Source organism: Rattus norvegicus, chromosome 20, assembly GCF_036323735.1.
Source record: "Rattus norvegicus strain BN/NHsdMcwi chromosome 20, GRCr8, whole genome shotgun sequence".
Taxonomy (NCBI): domain Eukaryota; kingdom Metazoa; phylum Chordata; class Mammalia; order Rodentia; family Muridae; genus Rattus; species Rattus norvegicus.
In genome coordinates this window covers 2,738,734-2,762,148 of record NC_086038.1, presented here as the reverse complement: position 1 = coordinate 2,762,148, position 23,415 = coordinate 2,738,734, and the positions used below count along the sequence as shown (strand labels likewise).

General features: G+C 48.7%; 2 protein-coding genes, 2 long non-coding RNA genes and 1 pseudogene across 10 annotated transcripts in view; 3 read left to right on the top strand and 2 right to left on the bottom strand.

The window, feature by feature from the left end:
* The first annotated feature begins 69 nt into the window (after window positions 1-69).
* Window positions 70-6,367, top strand: LOC134483847 (uncharacterized). The gene is made up of 2 exons (XR_010060939.1): window positions 70-1,560; window positions 2,419-6,367. It is a non-coding gene; the product is annotated as an uncharacterized LOC134483847 (long non-coding RNA).
* A 3,090-nt stretch (window positions 6,368-9,457) lies between these two features.
* The window catches only part of RT1-T24-3 (RT1 class I, locus T24, gene 3), a 29,649-nt gene continuing 15,691 nt past the window's right edge, over window positions 9,458-23,415 (bottom strand). Inside the window, exon 6 of the mRNA XM_063279401.1 lies at window positions 9,458-11,424. The gene's annotated coding sequence lies outside the window, so the exon portion shown is untranslated. The remainder of the gene's footprint in view (window positions 11,425-23,415) is intronic.
* 2310ex4-5 (class I gene fragment 2310) lies at window positions 11,599-11,948 on the top strand (annotated as a pseudogene).
* Window positions 12,301-23,415, bottom strand: part of RT1-T24-4 (RT1 class I, locus T24, gene 4) — a 60,520-nt gene continuing 49,405 nt past the window's right edge. The window contains exons 1-9 of one of the 7 annotated variants that reach the window (XM_063279394.1): window positions 22,872-22,912; window positions 21,534-21,619; window positions 18,382-18,678; window positions 16,808-17,080; window positions 16,226-16,501; window positions 15,979-16,098; window positions 15,769-15,801; window positions 15,535-15,582; window positions 12,301-15,399 (exon numbers count right to left, since the gene is read on the bottom strand). In XM_063279394.1, the coding sequence (XP_063135464.1) occupies window positions 15,395-15,399; window positions 15,535-15,582; window positions 15,769-15,801; window positions 15,979-16,098; window positions 16,226-16,501; window positions 16,808-17,080; window positions 18,382-18,678; window positions 21,534-21,564 (1,083 nt within the window). In that variant the 5' untranslated portion in view covers window positions 21,565-21,619; window positions 22,872-22,912 and the 3' untranslated portion in view covers window positions 12,301-15,394. Of the gene's footprint in view, window positions 15,400-15,534; window positions 15,583-15,768; window positions 15,817-15,978; window positions 16,099-16,225; window positions 16,502-16,807; window positions 17,081-18,381; window positions 18,679-21,533; window positions 21,620-22,871; window positions 23,360-23,415 lie in introns of those variants that run through there. The other 6 variants (XM_063279391.1, XM_063279398.1, XM_063279396.1 and 3 more) reach the window with 6 other exon arrangements.
* On the top strand, window positions 18,439-22,923 carry RT1-T24-2 (RT1 class I, locus T24, gene 2). The gene has a single exon (NR_002151.1). It is a non-coding gene; the product is annotated as an RT1 class I, locus T24, gene 2 (long non-coding RNA).

The window sequence follows — 23,415 nt, the reverse complement described above, 5'->3', positions numbered from 1 at the left end:
GCAAAATATTTTTTTTCCTTTTTTCTTTTTTTTTGGGGGGTTGGGGTGGGGTGGGGTTTATCTCCTGAGATAGGAATTCTCCGTATAGCACTGACTGTCTTGGAAGTCACTCTGTATACCAGGCTGGCCTCGAACGCAAGACACCAACTTGCCTCTGGCTTCGGAGTGTTGGGACTAAAGGCGTGTGCGACCAAGGCTAGCTGGCATTAATTTCTAATACCATCTGACAGTCCATCCTTTGAGTGAAATGGTGTACCCCATAGGTTCAAGTATTTGAAAGGTTGATGTCTGTCGGGTAGCGGTTCTGTGGTACCTTTAAGAAGGTGGAGCCTTGCTAGCGGAAGTCCCACCCAGTGGGTGGGGCTCCAGAGTGGTCAGCTGTTCCAGCATAGCCGACCTGATTCGCCGTGACACCTCAAGTGGTAAGTGTAAGAAGACCTTTCAAAATCGCTTTTAGTCAGAAATTTCGGTCATCAAGTCCAGAAAAGATGACAGTCGTCAAGCCTACCCAAATTGAAGCGTCTGGTATAGTATTTTTGATTTTTTTAGTTTCTCGGCTCAGCTAAGCTTACTTAGAAGATTTAATCATTCATTTCTGGACAGGGTTTCTCTGGCTGTCCTGGATGTCGATCTGTTGACCAGGCTGGCCCGGACCTCAGATGCAATCCACCTTTAAGTACAAGGTTCTTATGCTTTTGTCCCTCACCTATGTGGTGGTGATGGAATCCAGGCCTTGGCAGCACAGGACAATAGTTAGAGCAGCCTAGAGTGTTTTCATATTGGATGCCCTGATAGATCCAGCCCTGCTTGGAACATCTTGGGGCAGTGACCATGTGGGAAAGCTTTCGTAGAGCTTATCATCTGGTCCTTTCTTTCCTGTCAGGGGGATAGAGTGGGATTCATGCAGCCCTGTGATTTTCTACTTTATGGTGTTGGCTTTGCAGCTGAAGCTGCTGGATCAAGTGATGGGACCCCGATACGTGTCGCACCATTTTGCACCACTAGGGGATGCTAGCAGGCCTTGTCTGTGGTTTAGGTTGACAATTCTGGGCGGCTAGCAGCTTTGACTTCCAGATCCCGGAAGGTGGAGTCCCAGTGAGTCTGGGCCTCAGGCAAAGCCCTCAGGGTGATGCTAGGGTATCTGGGAGTCATCTGTACTTTGTTTGTTTGTTTGTTTGGTTTTTTTTTTTGGTTCTTTTTTTCCGGAGCTGGGGACCGAACCCAGGGCCTTGTGCTTCCTAGGCAAGTGCTCTACCACTGAGCTAAATCCCCAACCCCGTCATCTGTACTTTGAATAACTAGAATCTGGGAAGCATGGGTAGGAACCACTGACCAAGGGTATTGAGGACAAAGTAGACCTGGCCAAGTTGATTTTGTCAAGTGTGTCCTGTTTTAGATGTGGGCTGTGTGGTGTGTGTGTGAGGCACCAAATTATCTCGTATTTGGCTGTGATAACGTAGACAGTCAGGTTAAAATATTTGCCACAACTCTCAGATTGGAGGAGGAAATCTCCAGACTAGGACAGATCTTCAACCTCATGTCTCGCTGTCTCCTTCAAATGTAAGAAGAGATGGATGAATTCACCAATGCTTATTTTGTCAGGGTGGTCAAGGCACTTTGGGAAAGATTGTAAGATCTGTGGCGTTTGAAGAGTGAGAGTTTTAAGATTTCCCCACATGGTCACTAGATGGCAGCGTCTGACAGCAGGTTGAGTATCTGCTGGAGGCTGGCTGACACCTGCTCTGGCCCAGTCAGCCAAGAGTGAAGGGTGAATCCAGAGAGATGGCTCAGGATGCTTTCTGTACAAGCAGGAGGCTGTGGTTTCAAATCCCCTGCACCCGTGTGAAAAACAGCATGGTGGTAACTCATGATCCCCACCGTAGGGAGTCACTGGGGTGATGATGGGTGTGGGAGGCGGGGCTTCCAGGCCAGCCAGGCTGCTGGGTTAGCCAGCTCCTGTGGGTTTGGGGTACAGGCTGAATAAAAAGGGAAAGGCTGCGAGGAGAACTCCCCCACTCTCTGCCTCCTGCTTGAGGGTGCACTGTGACCAGCCACATGCCTTTCCAGCCATGGTGGACTGTTTCTTTTAAAGGGGGAGCCAAACGAAATACATCCTTAAGTGTTTTTTTATTTCTTGAGATATTTTGTCTCAGTACTGAGAAAAAGGACTACATTTAATACTTTGGGACATATTAATTTATTCACTTAAGGTCATCCTTCAGTGAGGTGGCTTGAATAGGAATGGCCCCCTCGGCCCATACATTTGGATGCTTGTTCACAGTTGGTGGACTGTTGGGAAGGAGTAGGGGTGTGGCCTTGTTGGAGGAGGTGTGTCCCTAGGGGTGGCATTTAAGGTTTGAAAGTCCTTGCCAGGGACAGTCATCCCTCCATCTCTGTTTCCTTTTTCTCTCTCTGCAGCCTGCGGATCACGATTTAAAGCTCTCAGCTACCCTTCTAGCACCATGCCTGTCTGCCTGCCTGCATGCTTCCCCTCAGGATGCTAATGGACTAACCCTCTGAAACTAAAAGCAAGCACCCAGTTGTAGCAGTAAATAATTAAAATGGATGCAGGGGTGGGTGGGGCACCAGGCACCAGCCACACTGCCTCCTGCTCGTCTCTGTCCCCAGCGATCTCTCCACCTCCATGGCTAGCCCCATGTTGGCACTGGCTCCTCTCTGGCCCCAGCAGCAGCTGCCATCCTGGGACTGTGCTGTGAACCCTGCTCACAATCCCAGCATCTGTCCCTGTGGCTACAGTCACAACTCCCAGTAGCCAGTTAAAATCAAAACCCAAAGCTTGTAGTTTAGCAGTCAGATTCATATCAGCAAATTCTCAGTCCACAAAACGTCCCCACAATAAACTCACAAGCAATTGATATTGATGTAAACTACCTGCCTAGATAAGACAAATTGTCCTATATAAATCTGTCCCTTATGAAATATTCATAGCTACCTTTGCCTGGTTAAAGCCACGCAGATCTGGGTCGTCCTTCTCTGCCTTTTTCTTGGTTCTTCTACCTCCTCATCTCTCCTGCCTTACAAAACCTCTGCCCCCGCCTTTCTTTTTTCACTGCCCAATCACAGGTCTTGCCTTATCTTGTACCTGCCCTCACCTGCATATAGACATCAGTTCTACCCAGTGAGTGCTTTCTTTCCTTTATAAGAGAGAGGGAGAGCGAGGGAGGGAGGGAGGGAGGAAGAGACTGGAGAGACTGACTTAGATTGCACAGGAATGGAAGTCTGTTCAGTTGGAGGCTGGCAGGTTGCAGAGACAGAGGCAGGGTGAGGGGACACCAGGACACTGATTGGCAATGAGTGGGAGGGAAAGCTCTCAACCCTGTGTGAGAGAGACAGCTGTTTCCTGTTGGTTTTTTTTTCCCTTTTGGTACTAATTAGATTCCCCAAAGATGGTTACATTATTAAATTACATCATGCAAATCATAACCTGTCTCCTGCTCTACACTTGACTGCCATGTTTGCTTAATGGGAATTAGGGAAACAGATTACTTAATTCCTGGGAAACTTGGGTTGATAAGAAGGCTCAGTGGATAAAGGCAAGTGTCACCAAACTTGATCGTGAGTTCAAGCTCTTGGACCCACCACATTCTGGGTAATAACCCACCCTATAATTGGTTATCTGGCCTTACAAGTGCAACTGTGTGTCAAATTCCTAAGAGATATAACACAGTTTTAAATACTGATAAAGACATCTTTAGAGATGTCATCTATATGAATATGTCAGTTGTACAAAATAAAACAGTTATTGAAGTTAGCTTGACAATTTAGTCCTTTAAATAATAAACATAACTTCTCAGATTAACCACCTTAGTGTCGCTTCAGTGGCAGTAAATACATTCATATCTTTGTGTGACCATCCCTACCATCTGTCTGCCCAACTTCTTCACCTTGTAAAACTGAAACTCTGTACCCAGTTAACAGAAACTTCTCATTTCAACCTTGGCAACCAGCACCTGGCAGCATCTGGTGATCCTTTTGTGTGAGCGTGTGAGCCTCCCAACTGGCTGGTGTGCGCCACAGTGCTACAGTGGCCCACTGTGGCCGGCAACTCCCCTTTGTTAAGACTGAGTAATCACAACCTCGGCCACCCACGCGCTTCTTTTTTAAATGACTAACTTTAGCCTTTGCCTTCTTGTCTCTCCGTGTACCATGTGTGTGCAGTGCCTGTGGAAAAAACAGCTAGAAATCCTCTAAGAGAAATATACACCTTTTGTTCCCCTTAAGTATTTAAGCAAACCTTTGTTAAACATTTACTTCTCTTTTTGAGTTTGTATGTTTGTCCGTGAACCATGTGTGCGTCCGGTCCTGGAGTTACAGAGGCTTGTAAGCTGCCATGTAGGCACTAAGAACCCACCCAGGTCCTCTAAGCATAATCAGCGCTCTTACCTGCTGAGCCGTCTCTCCAGCCCCTTACTTGGTTGTTTGAAACAGGGTCCCTCTCAGATCAGCTCTGATTAGACTAGAACTTGCCTTGTAAACCAGGCCAGCTGTGAACTCACTGAGATCTGCCTGCTTCTGTCTCCTGAGTGCTGGGATTAAAGTCGCGTGTCACCATGCCTGGCTTAATGCAGGTTTTCTATTTTAAGTCTCACCAAAACTTGTTGCCATCAACCTTGTGAACATGAGTTGGACCCCGTAGCACACTATCAAAGATAGGAGAGATGGGTCAGTGGTGAGCACCGGCTGCTCCTCCAGAGGATTTGGGTTGCAATCCTAGCGCTCACATAGTGGCTCACAGCTGTCTGTAACATCTCCCGGGCATCCGATGCCCCCTTCCGTATTTTCCAGGCATCACATGTTACACAGACATTCATGCAGGCAAAACACCCATACACATGAAGTAACACAATAATAAAAATGAAAAAAAAAAAGATAAGAATTCAAAGATGTTCACTGAGGCTGCAGAGAAGCCTCAGCTGGTAAAGGGCGTGTTGCCATTGCCAAACTAGAGGAGTTAAGTTTGATCCCCAGACCACATGGGAGAACTGACTCCTACAAGCTGTCCTGTGACCCCAACATGCGCCTGCACACGCATACACACACACACACACACACACACACACACACACACACACACACACACACAGACAATATAAGCACATATAGTAAGTAAAGATTTTTATTAGTTTCTCCTTTATCTTTGGCCTGTGTGCATACCATATGCCACCCCTGCATACATACCGTATATACATAAGTGCTTGACTCCCCTCATCCCTCTGCCAAGTTGAGGGTGTGGTCAGAGCAGTTTGATATCCTGCCCTTTTTTTTTTTTGTTCTTTTTTTTGGTTCTTTTTTTTCGGGGCTGGGGACCGAACCCAGGGCCTTGCGCTTCCTAGGCAAGCGCTCTACCGCTGAGCTAAATCCCCAACCCCTGATATCCCGCCTTTTTAAAGGTCTTGGCATAGTTTCTTTCTTTGTTTTGTTTTATTTGTTTGTTTGTTTCTTAAACATTTTTACTGATTCTCTGGGAATTTCACATCATATACCCCTATCAGACTCACTTCCCAGTCCTTCCTCGCCCCTCACCCTTGTGACCCCCTCCAAAGAAAAGTAAAAATAAAAATAAGAAAAAATAAAAACTAAAAAAATGACAAGGTCTCTATGCTCCATGGAGCCTGGTCAGACTCTCCGTAGTCTGCTCCTTAGGCCTGAGTCCTTCCTCTCCCACAGCCCACCAGGAGCCACCAACTGTGGAGAGCCATACTTCAGCCCCCCCCCCCCCCATCACACTTTTTAAGAGCTCTCTTTGGTGGCTTCCTGTCTTGGCTGTGAGTAAAGGTCTTGGAATGGGCGTATGGGTTTTCACAGAAGCCTTTTAAGTCCCCTGTTTCCTGTGCTCTGCACAGTTTCCTGATGTGTCAGTTTCTGACAAGCTGGCTGTGTGGGCCACTGTGATAAGCCTTATCCTCACCACAAATTCCAATTAAGTCATCCCCCCACCCACCCGCCCGTGACTAAGAGATGCAAAGGGAGCAGCAAAGTCCCCTGATGCTGTTCAGTGGGTGTTCAGCCCTTGCAGTGGGTTCTCCCTTGTATCTCTCTTTCCACTCCGATGAGCCCGTCCCTTGTGTTCCATGGTGGTTTGAACAAGAATGGCCTCTCTAAGCTCCTGTATTTGAAAACTTGGTCTGAAGTCAGTGGAACTGTTTGAGAAGGATTAGGGGATGTGGCCTTGGAGGAGGTATATCACTGGGGACAGGCTTGGCCGTTTCAAGAGTCCACCCACTCCATTCCCCTCTTGGCTCTGTCTGCCTTCTGCTTGTGGATCAGGTGAAAATTCTCAGCTACTGCTCAGGCACGAAGCCTGCCTACCTGCCTGCCTTCCTGCCTGATGGCCATGGACTCCCAACCCTCTGGAACCAAGGGCCCCAAATTAAAATCTTCCTTTGAGAAGCTACCTTGGTCATGGTGCTTACCACGGTAACAGACTGGTAACTAAGCAGATACCTGAGTGGTGCCTGCCAACATAATTACACTAACTGCGTATGGCTCTCTTAGGGAAATTTATGTACTGCGCTGGAGAGATCCTTAAAGGATCCCTCATGGAAGCTGGTCATTGTGGTGGGGGCCTGTAACCCCAGCACTTGAGAGGCTGAGGCAGGAGGATCAAGAGCTGAAGGCTAGTCTGGGCTACACAATGAGTTTGAAGGTAGCCCAGGCTGTATGAGACAGTATTTCAGAAAACCAAGAAGCAAACAAGAAAATAAAACAGTTCTCCCTTCCCCAAAAGCTAGAAGGGAAGTACCTTGTACAGTCCAGTCATTATGTAAATGAAGCCACAGGTTACTATATTAACACAGCCTGCTTTCCCTTCTCTGTAACACACCAGACCTCCTCACTGCGTGCTTCCTACAGTCCAGTCATTTTGTAAATGAAGCCACAGGTTACTCTGTTAACACAGCCTGCTTCTCCTTCTCTGTAACCTCCTCATTGTGTGCTTCCTCAATGTACCCCTCCTCGCAGCACTAACACTGAAAGAGAACATTCATCTTGGGGCTGGAGCGCTGCCTGCTCTTCCAGAGGACCTGGGTTAGACCCATAGCACCCACGGGGCACCTCACTGTGCCTCTGGTCCCAATATCCTATGTTGGCTGCCAGGAGCATTGTAGGCATATGGTATATACACATGGACACAGGCAAAGCATCAAAACACACAAAAACAATAGAATTACTGAAGGAAAGCTGCCTTCAAGAAAAAGTTTCAGAGGCAGAGTAATGGTCCCCAAGGGTGTCCACATTCTGAGCTGTGCAGACTGTGAGTGTGCTTGCCTTAGTTAGGGCCACTATTGCTGTGATGAAACATCGTGACCAAAGCGACTTGGCGTGGAAAGAGTTCATTTCATTCACACTTAAAAAATAGCAGTTCACTGTCCAGAGCATCGAGGGCAGGAACTCAGGCAGGACAGGAACCTAGAGGCAGGAGCCGATGCGAGGCCATGGAGGGGTGCAGCTTGCTGACTTGCTCACCATAGCTTGCTCAGTCCTTCTGATAGAACCCAAGTCCAGCCCAGGGACGGCCCCATCAATCAGTGATCATTAAAATGCCCTACAGGCTTGCCTACAGCCTGATCCTGTGGAGGCATTTTCTCAACTGAGGCTCCCTCCTGTCAGACAGCTCCAGCCTGTGTCAAGTTGACATCAAATTACCCAGCACAGCACTACTTTACATGGGAACTGGGACTTGCAGATGGGACGTAAAGAGTGGGGAGGACATATATGGCAGTTGAGACGAACCGATGATGTGGAAGTGGTATTGTGGCAGAAGAGGCAGGCAAGCCAGCATTTGAGAGAGAGGAGATTCAGTTGGGAGAGAATGTACTGAGCGATTAGATTTCCTGGTGGAGGACAGGGTCTCAAGCCGAGGACCACCAGAGCCACTAACTCAGTGACTTGCTGGAGCTCAGTCCCAGGCTGACTTTCATGGCTTCTAGGACACGCTCAGAACTCCTGCCAGAGTTCACGATGCCTGCCAACCCAAGTGAGCAGGGAGACAGAGCGGGAAGGGGTGGGTGTGGCTCGGCAGGTAAGACCCTGTACTGCTCTTGCACAAGAACCAGCCGTTGCCAGTTGTTACCAGATGAGGCAGACAAGCTAGGGCCGATCTTCTGATTTCTGGGACTGGTGAGAGACAGAAGTTTGGTTAGAGTTAGTTTCTTCTGTAGCCCATGATGTGGTGACAGGGGCTGAGAGATGGCCGGCTCAGTGGTTAGAAGCTGTATGTTTTCTGTGTGTTTGTTAAAGTGCCCTGTTATTTTGTGCGCCTGTATATTTTGTTTGTTTGTTGTTTTTCAAGACAGGGCTTCTCTGTGTGTAGCCCTGGCTGCCCTGGAGCTCATCCGTAGACCAGGCTGGCCTCTGCCTCCCAAGTGCTGGGACTAAAGGTGTGCATCTCCACCACCCGGCTGTGTGCGTTCTTACCTGCTCCTAGAATTCCTGAGTATTAGTAACAGTCATGGGCCAGTATTAGATTTAAGGCGTTTGTCACCCGTGGGTCAACATGGAAATGGTCTGGGTCCAGCCTGCACTACCGGACACACACTCTTCTTTCTTCCTTTTGAGCCTTCAAAAAGGAGCTGTTGAGGAAACAGGCTGCTTCCTCAGTTGAGGCATCGGTTGCCTTTTCATCTGTCACAGGGCGCACATCCATGTTTTGGGCTCCTGGTATGTTTTATCTTCCTTTTACTCTGTTGCTTTTGCAAGGTGACTCACTGTCAGTGCCCGTCAAAGTTCTGCCTCAGCCAGTTCTTACTGAAATGTAAAGCTCTCGGTGTGGTGTTGCAGGCCTTCAGTCCCAGCACTACAGAGACAGAGGCAGGCTCATCTCTGTGAGTTCAGCCAGGTCTGTGTAGTGAGTTCCAGGATAGCCAGGGCTACTCAGAGAGACCCTGTTTTACGCCTGTTGTTTCAACAAACAACATTCTTCAGGAGCACAGCACCTAAGAAAAGGACTGCCTTAGTCAGGGTTTTATTGCTGTGGAGACACACCACGACCATGGCAACCCTTATAAAGGAAAACATTTAACTGGGGCTGTGCACTGGCTGGTTTTGTGTGTCAACTTGATGTAGGCTAGAGTCACCAGAGAGAAAGGAGCTCGGGTGAGGAAATGTGTGATTCCCTTTTTCTGCTTCTTCTCTTTGGAAGTTGAGGCCCTGCTGCACACCAAGTGGGAGGGACGGAGTGGAACTGAATTCCAAGGCCAAGTCTTCCCTTGAACACTAGGAAATCTGTGATGGGTGGGTCATCAGGATCCCAGTGTGGGGGTCGGGGTGTGGGGTGGTGGTGGGGTGGGGCTCTTTTAGGAAACAGCCCTGTTAGAAGACAGTTAGAAGAAGAAAGCTCTTATGCTAACCCCTTTGTTTGCAGTGGGCTTGTGCACACACACTTTGTTCAGGGTGTACCATGGCTATGCATATGAACCCAGAAAGAGGCAGAGGCTTCTTCTTAGGGTGAAGTTTCATTGATTGAGGCTTAAAGTTCTGGGGATACCTCATTTACAGAGAGAGGCATTCCAGGAGAGTGGAACCTGTAATTTCCTCAGGGATTATGTGCCATCCCTCAGGTAGAGTGTGTGTTGGGCTCCCCAGATCATGCTGAGAAGGGGAAACCCCACTAAGAAAAGGGCGTCCTCCATTTTGGGGCGTCCTCCATTTTCCGCTATCCTCAGGAAAGCTGTCCGGGCGAGCCAGGAGGAGCAAGCCAGTAAGCAGCACCCTTCCATGGCCTGTGCATCAGCTCCTGCCTTCAGGTTCCTGCCCTGTTTGAGTCCTGTCCTGACTTCCTTTGGAGGTGAACAGCAGTGTAGAAGTATAAGCCGAATAAACCCTTTCCTCCCCAACTTGCTTTTTGGTTATGGTGTTTTGTTGCAGCAAGAGAAACTCTAACAAAGACAAGTTAGAGCCAGAGGTGGGGCATTTCTGTGACGGACCTGACCATGTTTAGGGGAAGACTGTAGGAGGACTTTGGAGCTTTGAGCTAGAAAAGCCTGAGTGCTGTGACCTCAGGGGAATGTGCTGTGGGAGCTTGGAGGACAAGAGTGTTGAGAGGTGCAGGTGACAGAGGCCTGGCTTGTGAAACCTTGGAGGGAAATTAAGGACTCTCAGGAGCATTTGCTTATTAGAATTAAGGTCCTGTGATTCTGGTCAGCCGGGGCTGAAGAGTTAGCCACAATTAACAAGAGACCAGCACCATTAAAGTGAAACCTTTGTGTTACTGGGGCAATTGATGCTGTTAGCTGGAGCTAAGAAATTATCGGAGATTAAGGAGAGACCAGCATCACAGAGGTGAAATCTTCAGGGAAGTGTTTCCTAATAGCACAGAGAAGGTGTGTTCCAGAGGCAGCCATGTTGTACCTCATGCTGCAGCTGGACTTGGTAATGTGTAAAAAACCAGGAGGCACTGGTTTTGAAAGCATGAAGGCGTCACGGAGAGCAGCTGAGGCTTGGCACAGTGAGAGGCCAGGAGAGGCTACTGGCAAAAGTGCAGCCCACTTGCAGCAAAGGACCCTAGCAGTTTTGGAGACACCAGTACCATGGGATGACCAAGAACAGCAGCCGTGGTGGAGTGGAGCGGGGTGGAGCCTAGGAAGAAAGCTGGGTGTGCTACAAAGGGCGAAGAAGCTGGAGGGGTGATCCAAGCCCTGTGGAGGAGCCCAGGAGATCGTGCGTGGATCTCAGGCATGGTGTTGCTCACACGGTTGGGAGTTTGGTTTTGCTTTGTTCAGATTGTGACTGTGGCCCGGTTCTCCTCTCTTGGAGTAAGAAAGTGTTTTACAGGAGCCCACGATTGAGAGACTTGGCATTTTAAGAGAGATTGGCTATTTTAAAGGGACTTGAAAATGTTATGTGTTTTAATTTGTAAGAACTGTGGGACTTTTAAAGTTCTTTATGTGAGATTTTTGGGGATGAACAAGAAAGGCAGAGTTGTGGTTTAATGATGTGTCATGTTGGCAAGGGATCAGATGTAATAAGGTTTTGCGTCAAACAGGTTAGTTATCAGAGAGAGAGGATCCTCAGTTGAGGAAAGCCTCCATGAGATCCAGCTGTAAGGCATTTTCTCAGTTAGTGATTAGTGGGGGAGAGCCCAGCCCATGGTGGGTGGTGCCTTCTCTGGGCAGGTGGTCCCTGACTCTGTAAGAAAGCAGGCTGATCAGGTGATAGGAAGGAAGCAGCAGAGCCCGGTGACTTGGGGTCACAGCTCTTTTCTTCTAATGTGGGGGGCTTGGGGTTTTGCCAATACATAACTGATGGCCACAAAACTATGGGGGCTACGGCTGGTGACAGGCCTAGTGACCAGGCATAGGCAAAGCTCCTACCGTCCCTTCAGAGTCTCTGGGGCTTCTTGCCTTAGTTCAGCTGGGGACCAGGCTACCTTTCCTGGGACAGATGGAGCCAGTCCTTTCTTCTGGCCTGTAGGGAGGGAACAGCCTGTATGAAGTTAACTGTGAGGATTCATGGTTCACTCGGGAGCCTCGATAATTTCTACTTAATCTCTTATAAGAATTTCAGAAAGTCACCCCGGCCCAATTGCAAGAGTTTACAACTTGAATTTAACCCTCCTTTCAACACAGGGCACCCAGACGTCCTCTTTCCTACCTGGATTCTTAGCAGGTAAGTCCAAGAAACACTAGCACCAGGCCCAGAAAACCATGAGGACACACAGGGTATTTGCTTGAAGTCCCCATCTGCCCCTAGCACATACTTCTGTCTTGGACGTGGTGAGCTGAAGAGGCTCTGGAAAGGGAAAAGAAAGATGGAGGACCCTGGCTTTGCTCAGGGTCTCTAAAAGGGCTTCTGCTTCCCTTGGCAATAGGCTCTGTGCCCCTATTCTCTCCATACCCCATGTCAGGCTGACGGGCTCAGGCAGCTCCTCATGCTCCACACGGCATGAGTATCTCTGCTCCTCTCCAGAAGGCACCACCACAGCTGCCTATGAACGGCAGGGTTCACTACAGAACTGCCGGGTAGGCAGCCTGACCTTGCAGTCAAACGTGAAGGCAAAGTTGGGGTTCAGTTTCTTCTTCCTTGAGACCTTAGTCTGGTTCAGTCCAGAGGAGAAACTCATGCAGTCACCTCCAGCTTCTGCAGAGGCTCCGATTATTAATACAACCTCCAGCCAAAGGCTGTGAATGCAGCTCCCTGTCCCCTCACACTGAGGTCAGCCTCACCTGAGCTTTCCCCTCAGCAGAGCCCTCCCTTCCTCCCCACCTGCCTTTCTGTCTTTGACTCATGACCTATTTGTTTTTTATCCATTAATACAACATTTATTGTGCATGAGTGTTGGTCTGCTGGGTGTGGGGAAGTCGTCATCCTTCACAAGATGAAGATGGCTGCATCATGACAGAGATTATCACCAAGTTGGTATTCACACATCTCAGCTAAGGCTCCTGGATCTGTTCACTGGAAATCACAAAGTTAGAAGAGAATCCTTCAAGGGTCAGAACCCAGAACAAAGCAATTTCCATCTCACAAATTCCCATAATGTAGTTTTGAAAAGATTTATTAATTTTGTCTATGAACTTTGTTTTTCTGTATTTATTTGTACCATGCGTGAGCCTGATCTCCACAGGGCATTGGATGCCCTTGCGCAGGAGTTATGGATGGCTGTGATCAACCATCTGCCTGCTGGGATCGAGACATCATCTGCATTAGCACCAAGTGCTCTCAACCCCTGGGCTATCTCCAGACCCTGGACCAGCTTCTAAAATAAGCATAAATCTAAAGTAGACTCATCCCATCAACCCTGAATCTTCTCTGGAGGCCACACTGGGATCCCCAGAGCCAGGGAAGGACAGGGGCATGGGCACAGCACAGATCCAACAGAGCCAGATCTGAGATGAGAGCCTGTGGCTCCCTCCTCTGTGTGGATCCTGCAATCCGGGGTTAGCCGGGAAAAGATGGGAAAGGTGGGAATGTTGTTGTAATAATATAAAAATAAAATAGGTATTGTTGTCTATTACCCGCCAGGTCCACACCGAGGTGCCCCAAGATATCTGCTAGATATCTTGGTGGAAACACATTCCAGCTGCACACTTTCCTACACTCAAACCCTCATATAAAAGAACACATAGGGTTGGGGATTTAACTCAGTGGTAGAGCGCTTGCCTAGGAAGCGCAAGGCCCTGGGTTCGGTCCCCAGCTCTGGAAAAAAAAAAAAAAAACACATAATACAATAGTCTTTGACCCCAATGATAAGATATAATTGCCCACTTAAACATACAAAGCCTGGTACCATCCATCCCTTGAGAACATTAATAACAACCTGTAAATACACAGAGCAGAATCTTAATCACCTGCCATCTTGTCCTGCCATGGTTTTTCTCCCCTCTCTCCCTCCTGTCTCTTCCTTTCTCTCTTCCTTTCTCTCCTGTCTCCTCCTCTTCCTTCAAACTTCTCTCCCACCCATCCTTCCTTCTCCTCCAACGACAGGCCTCCTTCTATCCTGTACCTGCCCCTCACCTGTACTTTACAAATTCAATGGGGAGGTGGTTCTGGTGAAGCCACCTGAGTTCTGAGTCCTTGACTAGGCAGCTGTCCTTGGGGCAGTGGAATTAGCATCAAAATACAGATAACTTCAGGGCAAACCACAACTAGGGGAGAACCTCCTCTGAGGGCCCTGGAAGGAGGCAGGAGCTCAGGAGAGTTTAGTTCATCTTTGTAGCCCATAGTATCCCGAGAGCAGGGCCCTTGTGGTGTCTGGTGGGACAAGATTGGAAAAACACCTCCTACTCCTGTCACACTTGGGCATCCACAGGGAGAGCAAGACAGGAAGCACCCACAGGAAAAGAACAGGCCCAGTCCTCCACACAAAAACACAGGAAATAAACACAGAAGACAAAGACACAGTCAGGACAGCAGCCTGGGCTGCTCATCATCCTGGGGACAGGACAAGGATCTGGCCGTCCTGTGACCCTGTGATCACAGACGTGTGCTTCATAATGATGAAAAGAATAGAGCACAGAGATGACACAGCCAAGAAGTGACCCCCAAAGATGACAACACACTGAGTTCCAACTGGGCACAGCCCTGTCCACACTCAGCTCCCACAGCCCCACCCTGTCCCACCAGACACACACAGCTTAGTGACACAGATTCTGGAGGCTTCTCCACCTGCCATTTACTTTTCAGAAAACAAACTCAAAAGAACCTTTAAGTATTCTGAATCCAGTAATTTAAAAAGCCATCCACACTTGCGTCAAGGATGTGAACAATCAAGTTCACACTCAGATTCCCCCCCCCCCCACCCGAGCTGAGGATCCAACCCAGGGCCTTGCGCTTTCTAGGCAAGCACTCTACTGAAAAGAGAATTATACGAATTCTAGGTTTAGAAATATAAAATTAAAAAAGTTAGCCCCAAAAGCCACAAATTCAGGGCTAAGCCCTGCCGCCAGGAATAGCAGGCCATAAAGATAAAGAAAAGGAATGCAAAAACCAGCTCAGGCTATCGAGGACTGACCCATAAACCATCCAAAGACATCCCCCCAGCTTACTCAGAGTCATACTTTAACCAGATGTCCTCCAGACCCTATAAGCCCCTACTTGTGCTTTTCAGCCATTGTGTCCTGCAGAGAGCACTCCAGGAAACCGGGCAGCCCAAGCCTAACCAGAGGTGTTTCAAATACAGATGCTTCATCAATTTTGTCAAACTTTTAAAAATAATGAAGACCTGAAGACCCAACCGTTCTCCTGATTTAGTAGCTCTGTTCCAGGAACCAGGGGGCCATAAAACCTTCTGGCATCCCCTTATCTCCTGGAGCCATAAAACAATCCTGTAACTTGTGGTGCCTTCCCCTTTGACACCCCCCATCCCCTGGTGCTCACAGCCTCTGCCTTTAAATGCTCTTTCTCCCAGCCTCTCGTGGTCGACACCTCTGTCTCCTGCGTAGGATACGTGTCGGCCCGGAGATCTCTGTAATAGGTCTCCATAATAAACCTCGCCTTTGCTTATTACATCCAAAATGGTCTCTCTGTGTCTGGGGTCTGCGATTTCCCAAGACTTGAGTAAGGGTCTCTCTGCGTGGGATCTTTCACTACCACTGAGCTAAATCCCCAACCTCTCACACTCATATTCTTATTCTCAGTGTGAAGTGAGGGGCTGAAGCTCAGGGTGGCATGAAAGTTCAGGATGCAGATGTCTCCACCACCGACCCCCCCCCCCCCAGGCTGGACCAGCAAGGCGGAATGTGGAAGGGAACACAGGCAGTGCAGGGACAGGGTCCAGGTGTGCATGGCGGGCTGGGCTCCACAGTTCTTCACACTGAAGCCATAGAATCACAGGGAACATCAGACACTGGTGTCTAAAGAGAACTGAGGGCTCTGGATGTCACAGGAGAGAACTGAACACATCGTCTGTCACTCAGTCCACTCCAGGCAGCTGTCTTCATGCTAGAAAATGAGAGTCACAAACCATCACTGTGAAGACAACAGCCCAACAACCCTCCACTCACAGGGGATTCTGGGAGTCCCTGAAACCCAATCATGTCCACATTGTCCCTCCCCAGTCAGACCCCAGAGTCTCACCTTCACAATCTGGGAGAGACACAACGGAGCTCTGGGAGCTGTCCCTGCCTAGGGTAAAACAAGTGATATGTATATGTATATGTGTATATGTATGTATATGTATGTATTCATATCACAGTACAACTCAGGCCCTCAGAAGATTTCTCTGGAGGAGCTACTATGGATTCCCAGAGCTCCCAACATCTCCAGCTTCACTGCAATACCCTCAGGGACACTCCTGCCCCCAACACTAACCTCGAGCAGGGGTGTAGACTCCTCCTATTCCACCTGTGAGAAGAAAAGCTGTGAGAGTTCAAGGAAGGTCTTGACAGGAGGAAGTTTCCAGAACTGACAGAGGACCCAGTTGGAGACAGCAGCAATGAGGGGTGTGGCTGTGCTTCCCATTAATGACCAGAGCGCTCTTCTAAAGGAAGCTGAGGGGAAACAGACCCTGCCCTTTCCTACCTGTGTTTCTCCTCCTCCTCCTCACAACAGTCACCACAGCTGGAATGATCACAGCTGCAATGATGGCCACAGCTCCAGTGATGGCCACAGCTCCAAGAACAACAGTTAATAGAGAAGAATCTGGGAAGGAAAAGTTCAAGAAAGGAAGGTTAGGGTCGGGACCACAGCTCTGAGTCCTAAGCAGCTCAGGGTCTGCAGAAGGCTCCAGCTTTTCCTGGCCCCAGTTCTGCACCCACACCCTCCTTACCCCATCTCAGGGTAAGCGGCTCAGGCAGCCCCTCATGCTCTACACGGCATGTGTATTTCTGCTCCTCTCCAGAAGGCACCACCACAGATGCCCACTTCTGGAAGGTTCCATCCCCTGCAGGCCTGGTCTCCACAAGCTCCATTTCCTGGGTCAGGTCCTCCCCATTCAACTGCCAGGTCAGGGTGATGTCAGCAGGGTAGAAGCCCAGGGCCCAGCACCTCAGTGTGACATCACCTTCAGGTCTGGGGTGGTGTGTCACTGTTGTCCGTGGAGGGTCTGCAGTAGACAGACAGACAAGACACTGGTGTCTCCAGTGGAAAAGCAGAAGTAGGAGACACCCCTGAGGACCCTTGGTATACATTAAGAGAGTAGAGATCTCTGAGGTGGTAGATGACCACAGTCTAGGAGACTGGAAAGAGTTCACATCTGCTTGTGGGAAGCTCTTCCCAGCACATTGGACCCACCCAGGTAGTCTACGTTCCTGTGCCAGAGTGGCTATAGGAGCTCACCACCAGCTCCTGAGTGAGCTCTCACACTGCTGGCCACAGGGAGGAGGGCTGGGCTTGGAAGGGGTGTCATTACCAGTTCGGGTAAAGTTCTCTCCTCCCATAGTTAAGTATCTCTTTAGCCACAGGACACACTCCTTCTCCAAGTAGGTCTTCTCTCTCTCCAGCCAGTACTCATTGTTTTGCCACTTGTGCTTGGTGTAGCCAGCAATGAAGGTGGCTGCTGTATATTGCATAGAGTCCAAGTCCAAGGTCAGGTAATCCCTGCCATCGTAGCCATAATGCCAGTGCCCTGTGGTCCTGTTGTCCTGCATCTCACAGCCGTACGTGAACTGGAGGGTGTGAGGGCCTAGAAGCCCCCAGGACAGACAGGCATGTCAGTGCCCACAGATGTATTTCCCAGGTCTCTCCATCATGGTCCCTGCCGCCCAGGCACTGCTCCCCAGATTCCCTGGGTTCTCCTTAGGATTGATGTTCGCACTCTACATAACCTGGTCTGGCTTTCCCTCTGTCAGGGACAAGGCCCAAGATGCTCCAGGTCACAGTAAAAGAGCTGTGCATAGGGAGCTAGCACTCGGGCTTTGCTGTGTCCTTAGGCACCTTATTCACCCTCTGCGGCTCTGTTCACCTTGTCCACAAGCCTAGAGCATGACCAGAGGACTCCAGGGCAGGCAGTCCCCAAGTCCAGCAGTAACCTCCCAGGAGCAGAGCGTGGCACTGAGCAGGATGGTAAAGGGCACACTGGGCTCACATCCCCCCTCTGCCCCATGGTTTTCAGTCCAAGCCCTTAGTACAGCAGATGGGACTGCATGTGTGTCCTCCTCCACACTGAGTTTGTGGAGGTGTGACCACTCACGTGACCAGTCTTGTGGACTCTCTGACCACTTTAGGATCAGCAACCTCATCCATGAGGTCTGGATTGTTCCACACTGGCCTCAAGGCTCTTCACAGACTTGATTCAGCAGTGCTGAGCAGTGGGAAGTGTTTGCTAAAACCTTTAGTCCAAAATCTGTTTTCTGAGCTCATTCTGCCGAATCCTACCCTGCACTTGGCTGTACCTTGACTGCTGGTTGTATGAAAAGTCAGTGAGTGTCTGTGTCTGTCTGTCTGTCTGTCTGTCTGTCTGTCTGTCTGCCTGTCTGTCTCTGACAAGATCCTTTAGCTCAGACTGGCCAGGAATTCACTATTTGTAGCCCAAACAGACTTTGAACTTCAGACAACCATCCAGCCTCAGCCTTCCCAGTGTTGGATGATTTACAAGTGCGAATCACCATGCCTATCTTCTGTATTCCTCATAGATGATAGATGCACATCAGACCCATCCCCAGTTTTAGATAAAGTTTCATCTCAGTTTTGAAACTCAGTGGCACTGGGTGTCTCTGTTTGCTTCAGTCAGTTTTGGCTTCAAAGAGGCACTGGCCTCAGGGTCACAAGGGTCTTCAGACATCTGAGTGCCTTCCCATAGAAGTTGGGAGTACTTTGAAGACAAACGGTTACTTATGTTTGCTGGTTCCTGCCTCCCAGAAGACGCACACTATGGGTTACATCTGTGAATGTCAAACAGACCCTGGGCTCTGGGACGGTCTGTCAGGGCACTGAGGGATTAGGTGAGGCAGGTAAGTCTTCCTGCTGCCATTTCCAGACACATACCTGCTTGCTGGTGGAAGCCGTCTGCTCTCTGACTCCGGTCACCAGAGCTGTTGTAGTATTGCTGAATGTTTCTCAGGCTCAACTGCAAAGTCTTCATCCAATTGGTGAAAACCTGGGTCTCATCAGCTAAGTAATATGGATTTTCCCTCAGCCAGTCAGCACAAGGTTCTGCCTCCATCTTCCTACTGTCATAGTGGATGAAGGGCTGGTTATCTACAAAGCCACTGGCAAAAAATGCAGGAACTCCTGGGCCCGGCTCCGTCACGGCTGAGTAAGAATAGTGCAGAGAGTGTGATCCTGAGGTAAGAAAAGGATTTAGTGTGAGGTACCAAGTACACACACACACACAGACACACGTAAATGAAAACAATAACAACCCACCAGCTAGGAGAGTCAGATTCCACACTGTGCACTAGGATAATTCAGAGAATTAACAAATGAGGGTAAAGGGCTGGGGACATAGCTCATAGGTTAAGAGCATGTGTCACTCTCATAGAGGACCTGGTTCAATTCTCAGCATCTACATGGCCTCTCCCAACCGTCTGTCCTTCCACCTCCAGGGGATCTCATGTCTTCTGACCCCAAAGGGTGCCCTCTGTGTGTGGTGCACATATGAAGCTACAGCACCTCAGTCTCTCCATAGCAGAGTTTTGATTTTGTTTTTAGTTAATTAAGGAAGTTAGATACAAAGTGATGGGTTTCATCTTCTCTCCTTTGTGCATTTGTGCATTGTGCCTGGGTATAGTTATTTTGTATCCTAAGTGCTGGGGGCTGAACTCGGGACTCTGCATCCCAGACAGCTGCTCTCAGGAGCACTGCCTGTCATCCCAGCATTGTTTCCTTTCTGTGAAGATTATTTTAGGGCCTGAAGAGCTGGCGCCTGCTGCTCTTACAGAGGATTCAAGTTTAGTTCCCACACCCACATGGCTGTTAACAACCACCTGTAACTGTAGTCTCAGGGGATCTGGTGTCCTCCTCTGACTCGTGCAGGTGTTTAACGTATGTGATGTACACCCCACCCCCAACCACCCCTACATAGGCCAGGAGAGGGTTTCTGATGTCCTAGAGGTGGAGTTACCAGTGGTTTTACTAGGAACTGAATTCCCACCCTTTGCAAGAGCAGTATGTATCCTTTACTGGTGAAGCACCTCAGCTGCCTCTGCCATTAGACTCTATTACCTTTTGAACCACCTCAGCAGCCTCTGCCATTAGACTTTGTTACCATTTGAACCACCTCTGCAGCCTCTGCCATTAGACTTTGTTACCATGTGCTCTTCCTCTCATTGCTCTGTTCCATACTCTTGCCCCTTCTCCAGCTGCTTCTATTTCTTTCCTAGTTAAACCCAGCTCTGCTGCTTCTGTTTTATCACATGTTCTGTATCACCTGCCTCCTTTAACATCTCTTCTGTGTTTCTATTGTGTTTTGCAGTCCTCCCATATATTTAAAAGCACATATACACATGGGTGTATAATTTTGTTTTTTTCAAATGTTTATTTTTGAGACAGGGTCTGATGTAGCTGAGGCTGGTCTTGAACTTCTGATCTTTCTGCGTCCACCTCCCAAATGCTGGGATTACAGGTGTGGACGGCCACACGCACACCCAAAATAATAATTTTAATCCGGAGTTCTAGAGATGAAAAAATTATGTTTGTCCTTATGAGGCTTGCTTATTAGAGTATTGATTTCAGTTGTATCCATCTCTCACAGTATCATAATTTAATTTTGCCTTAAAATGTCATGGAATTTCATTTTATAGCAAAGGAAGATTTCCTTGTATTATATCAAACTCTAGTGTGTATTTGAACTTCATTTTTTTTTTTTGAGGCAGGGTTTCTCTGTGTAGCCTTAGCTGTCCTAGAACTCACTCTGTAGAACAGGCTGGCCTGGACTCATAGAGATCCGCCTGCCTTCCCAGTCCTAGGATTAAAGTCATAGGGCACCACCTCCTGATTTTGTCTTTCCTCATCTAGTTGTCTGTGGATGCACAGCCAGGCAGGATTCCCAGGTTTCTGTGCATGTTCCCTGTTTGAGTGGATAAGAAAGCCAACCCACATTCTGAAATACATACAGCAGTTATTTCTCTGGGGTGGGGGTGGTGTCCAGGGTTGCCTAGAACTCAGCAGTCCTCATACTCGTCTTCCAAATCATTACAGGACACAGGCATGAGATACCATACCCAGCTCCATTTCAACTGTCTTAGTGTAGTAGCTGAGGAGGAGCCCAGACTTCACCCTCTAACATTCTGTAACTCAATGCCTCAGAAGTCTCCTAGAGGCTCCTAAGATGATCTGGTAGCTTGTGAGTGTCAGCCTGGGAGCCACAGACAGAACCCCTTTTATCCCAACCTCTACAAAGTTTTCTGACTCTAAGTCTCTATGGTAATAGGTGGAAGTGGTGGATGGTCCACCCCAACACCTGGACAGGCACTCTACCTATTGAGCTCATCGTCAGCGCTGGGTTCTCTCCTTGGTTGTTTTTTTTTAAGACTTATTTACTTATTAAATGTATATGAATACACTGTCCGTGTCTTCAGACACATCAGAAGAGGGCATCATCATATCCCATTACAGATGGCTGTGAGCCACCATGTGGTTGCTGGAAATTGAACTCAGGACCTCTGGAAGAGCAGTCAGGCTGTTAACCGCTGAGTCACCTCTCCAACCCTCTCCTTCTTTTTTAAAAAGGCACCCTTTCCTTCCCAGAACTTGTGACTTTTACTTCTCCACCCACCTGTCACCTGTATCCTGTCAACTGTATCCTGTTATCTGTATCCTGTCACCTTAACCCTGTCACCTTAACCCTTCACCTGTACCCTGTCACCTGTATCCTGTCACCTGAATCCTGTCACCTGAATCCTGTCACCTGTATCCTGTCACCTGAATCCTGTCACCTGAATCATGTCACCTGAATCCTGTCACCTGTACCCTGTCATCTGTACCCTGTCACCTGTATCCTGTCACCTGTATCCTGTCACCTGTATCCTGTCACCTTAATGCTTCCTATGCTTCATTGACATCTTGCCTAGGAAAGTCTCCTTTCTTCTGCTGTGCACCTTCACAAGGGGCCTCCAAGTCTCTAAACACATCTGCTATCTGATAAGGCACGCAGCACAAGAAAGGAGTTAGAGACAGGGAACCCCAGGAACAAGCACCTGTCTCATGCAGTTGGGCAGACTGTCCCATGCCCAGCAGGGTTCACTGTAGAACCGCAGGGTACACAGGCTGAGCTTGCAGTCAACTGTGAAGGCAAAGTTGGGGTTCAGGTTCTTCCTCCTTGAGGACCTTAGTCTGTCACCCTCTTTAACTGGTAAGGCCGTTCCACCTGACGGAGGAATTCTGCCGATTTAATGTAAGTCCCACCCAAAAGCAGCCCCACAGAAACATCTAAAATAATGTTCAGCCAAATATCTGAATGTTGTGTTCTAGTCAAATTGACACATGAAATCAGCCATTATAACCAGCTCCCAAAATACATAATTGCACATGTTATGTTCATGAGTATGTGCATGCATCTGTACATGAAGCTGAGGCAGGAGGATCATGAACTCGGGGGTCACATAAATAGAATTCTATCTCAAAATAATTGACAATGACAACTGTAGAGAGATCCTCTGGTGTCCTGGATGGATGCTCACCTGACTATTAAAAAGCCTATGGCCTAAGTAGGAAATAGAGGTGGGATGAGGAATTCTGGAGAGGAGGAGTCAGGGAGAGGAGGTGGGGTGGCGGGTGAGGAAACACCTGGTACCTGAGCACAGGTAACCAACCAGTCAGGTGGCAAATGCAGCTTATGGTGGAGCCACAGTAGAGCCTAGATACATCGACAAGGGGTCTGTAAATATAACTTGAGTCTGAGTCTTAGTTCTGGGAGCTTGTGCTGGCAGGAAGAACCCGGACTTAACTTTATCAAATGACAATGCCTGGGAGACTTCTCAGCTAGTTAAGTCCCCTGATGCCATCTATAATGTGGAAGGAGACGTGATCCAAACAGGTCGTCCTCTGACCTCCACATCTGGGCTGTAGTATGGGTTGCAGGCTACACACATGAGCACACACAAACATGCATATGAATAAATTTACACTACAGTGTGCACAGTGTGTGCTTTATAAGCAAGCATACAGTTCACAGAAGCAGGCAGGTTGCTGGGGAGACAGCTCAGCTGTTCAGAGCACTCACTGCTCTTCCAGAACTTGGTGGTGTAGCTCTGAGCACCACCTGGAGGGGCTGTGTAACTCTAGCTCCAGAGTGGGGCGTGTGATGCCCCCTTCAGACCTCTGGCACAAATACACACATACACGCAAATACTGAAAACCACATTAGAACATAAGGAAAGGGCTGGCTCGAGAGTGCCTTTAATTCCAACTCCCGTGAGGTCAAGGCCAGCAGAGCTACTAAGTAAGAGGTAGTCTGAAGTTCCCGGGTAGAGCTTTTCCTGCCCTAAATCTACCCAGAGAGGATGTGCCCTACAGCCCACCCCAACCCCACTCACGGGCTCCAGTGTCTTGGGGGTGGCTCAGGAAGCAGAAGATCAGAGACCACATGGTGTCAGGACATGGTGTCAGGACATTGTGTAAGTCTTCCCTGTCCTGAGAGAAACTGTAGAGAAATCGCAACTGCCTGCAAGAACCAATCACTGGCTGTGTAGTTTTTTTGAAATGGATCTAGGCGGGAGACAGTGGAATGAAGCGGTTGTTTCTTTTTTTAGTACTGGAAGTTTGGCACTGGTTCAGCTTGTTTACTTCCTGCAGTTAATCGTCCAGCCCTGGAGACATCAGATCCCATTACAGATTGTTATGAGCCACTAGGTTGCTGGGATTTTAACTCAGGATCTCTGGAAGAGCAGTCAGTGCTCTCAACCTCAGAGCCATCTCTCCAGCCCATGGCTGGGCTTGTTTTCTTATCTTTTCTACTTCATAGTGGTAACTAACTTGCATCTCTGTGGACCTGCATTCTTTTCAGTGGATTTACCTAACACGTATGGGCCTCCCAGACAAGGTCCACTGTTCTACCTTACTGTGCGGTTGCTTTCTTTT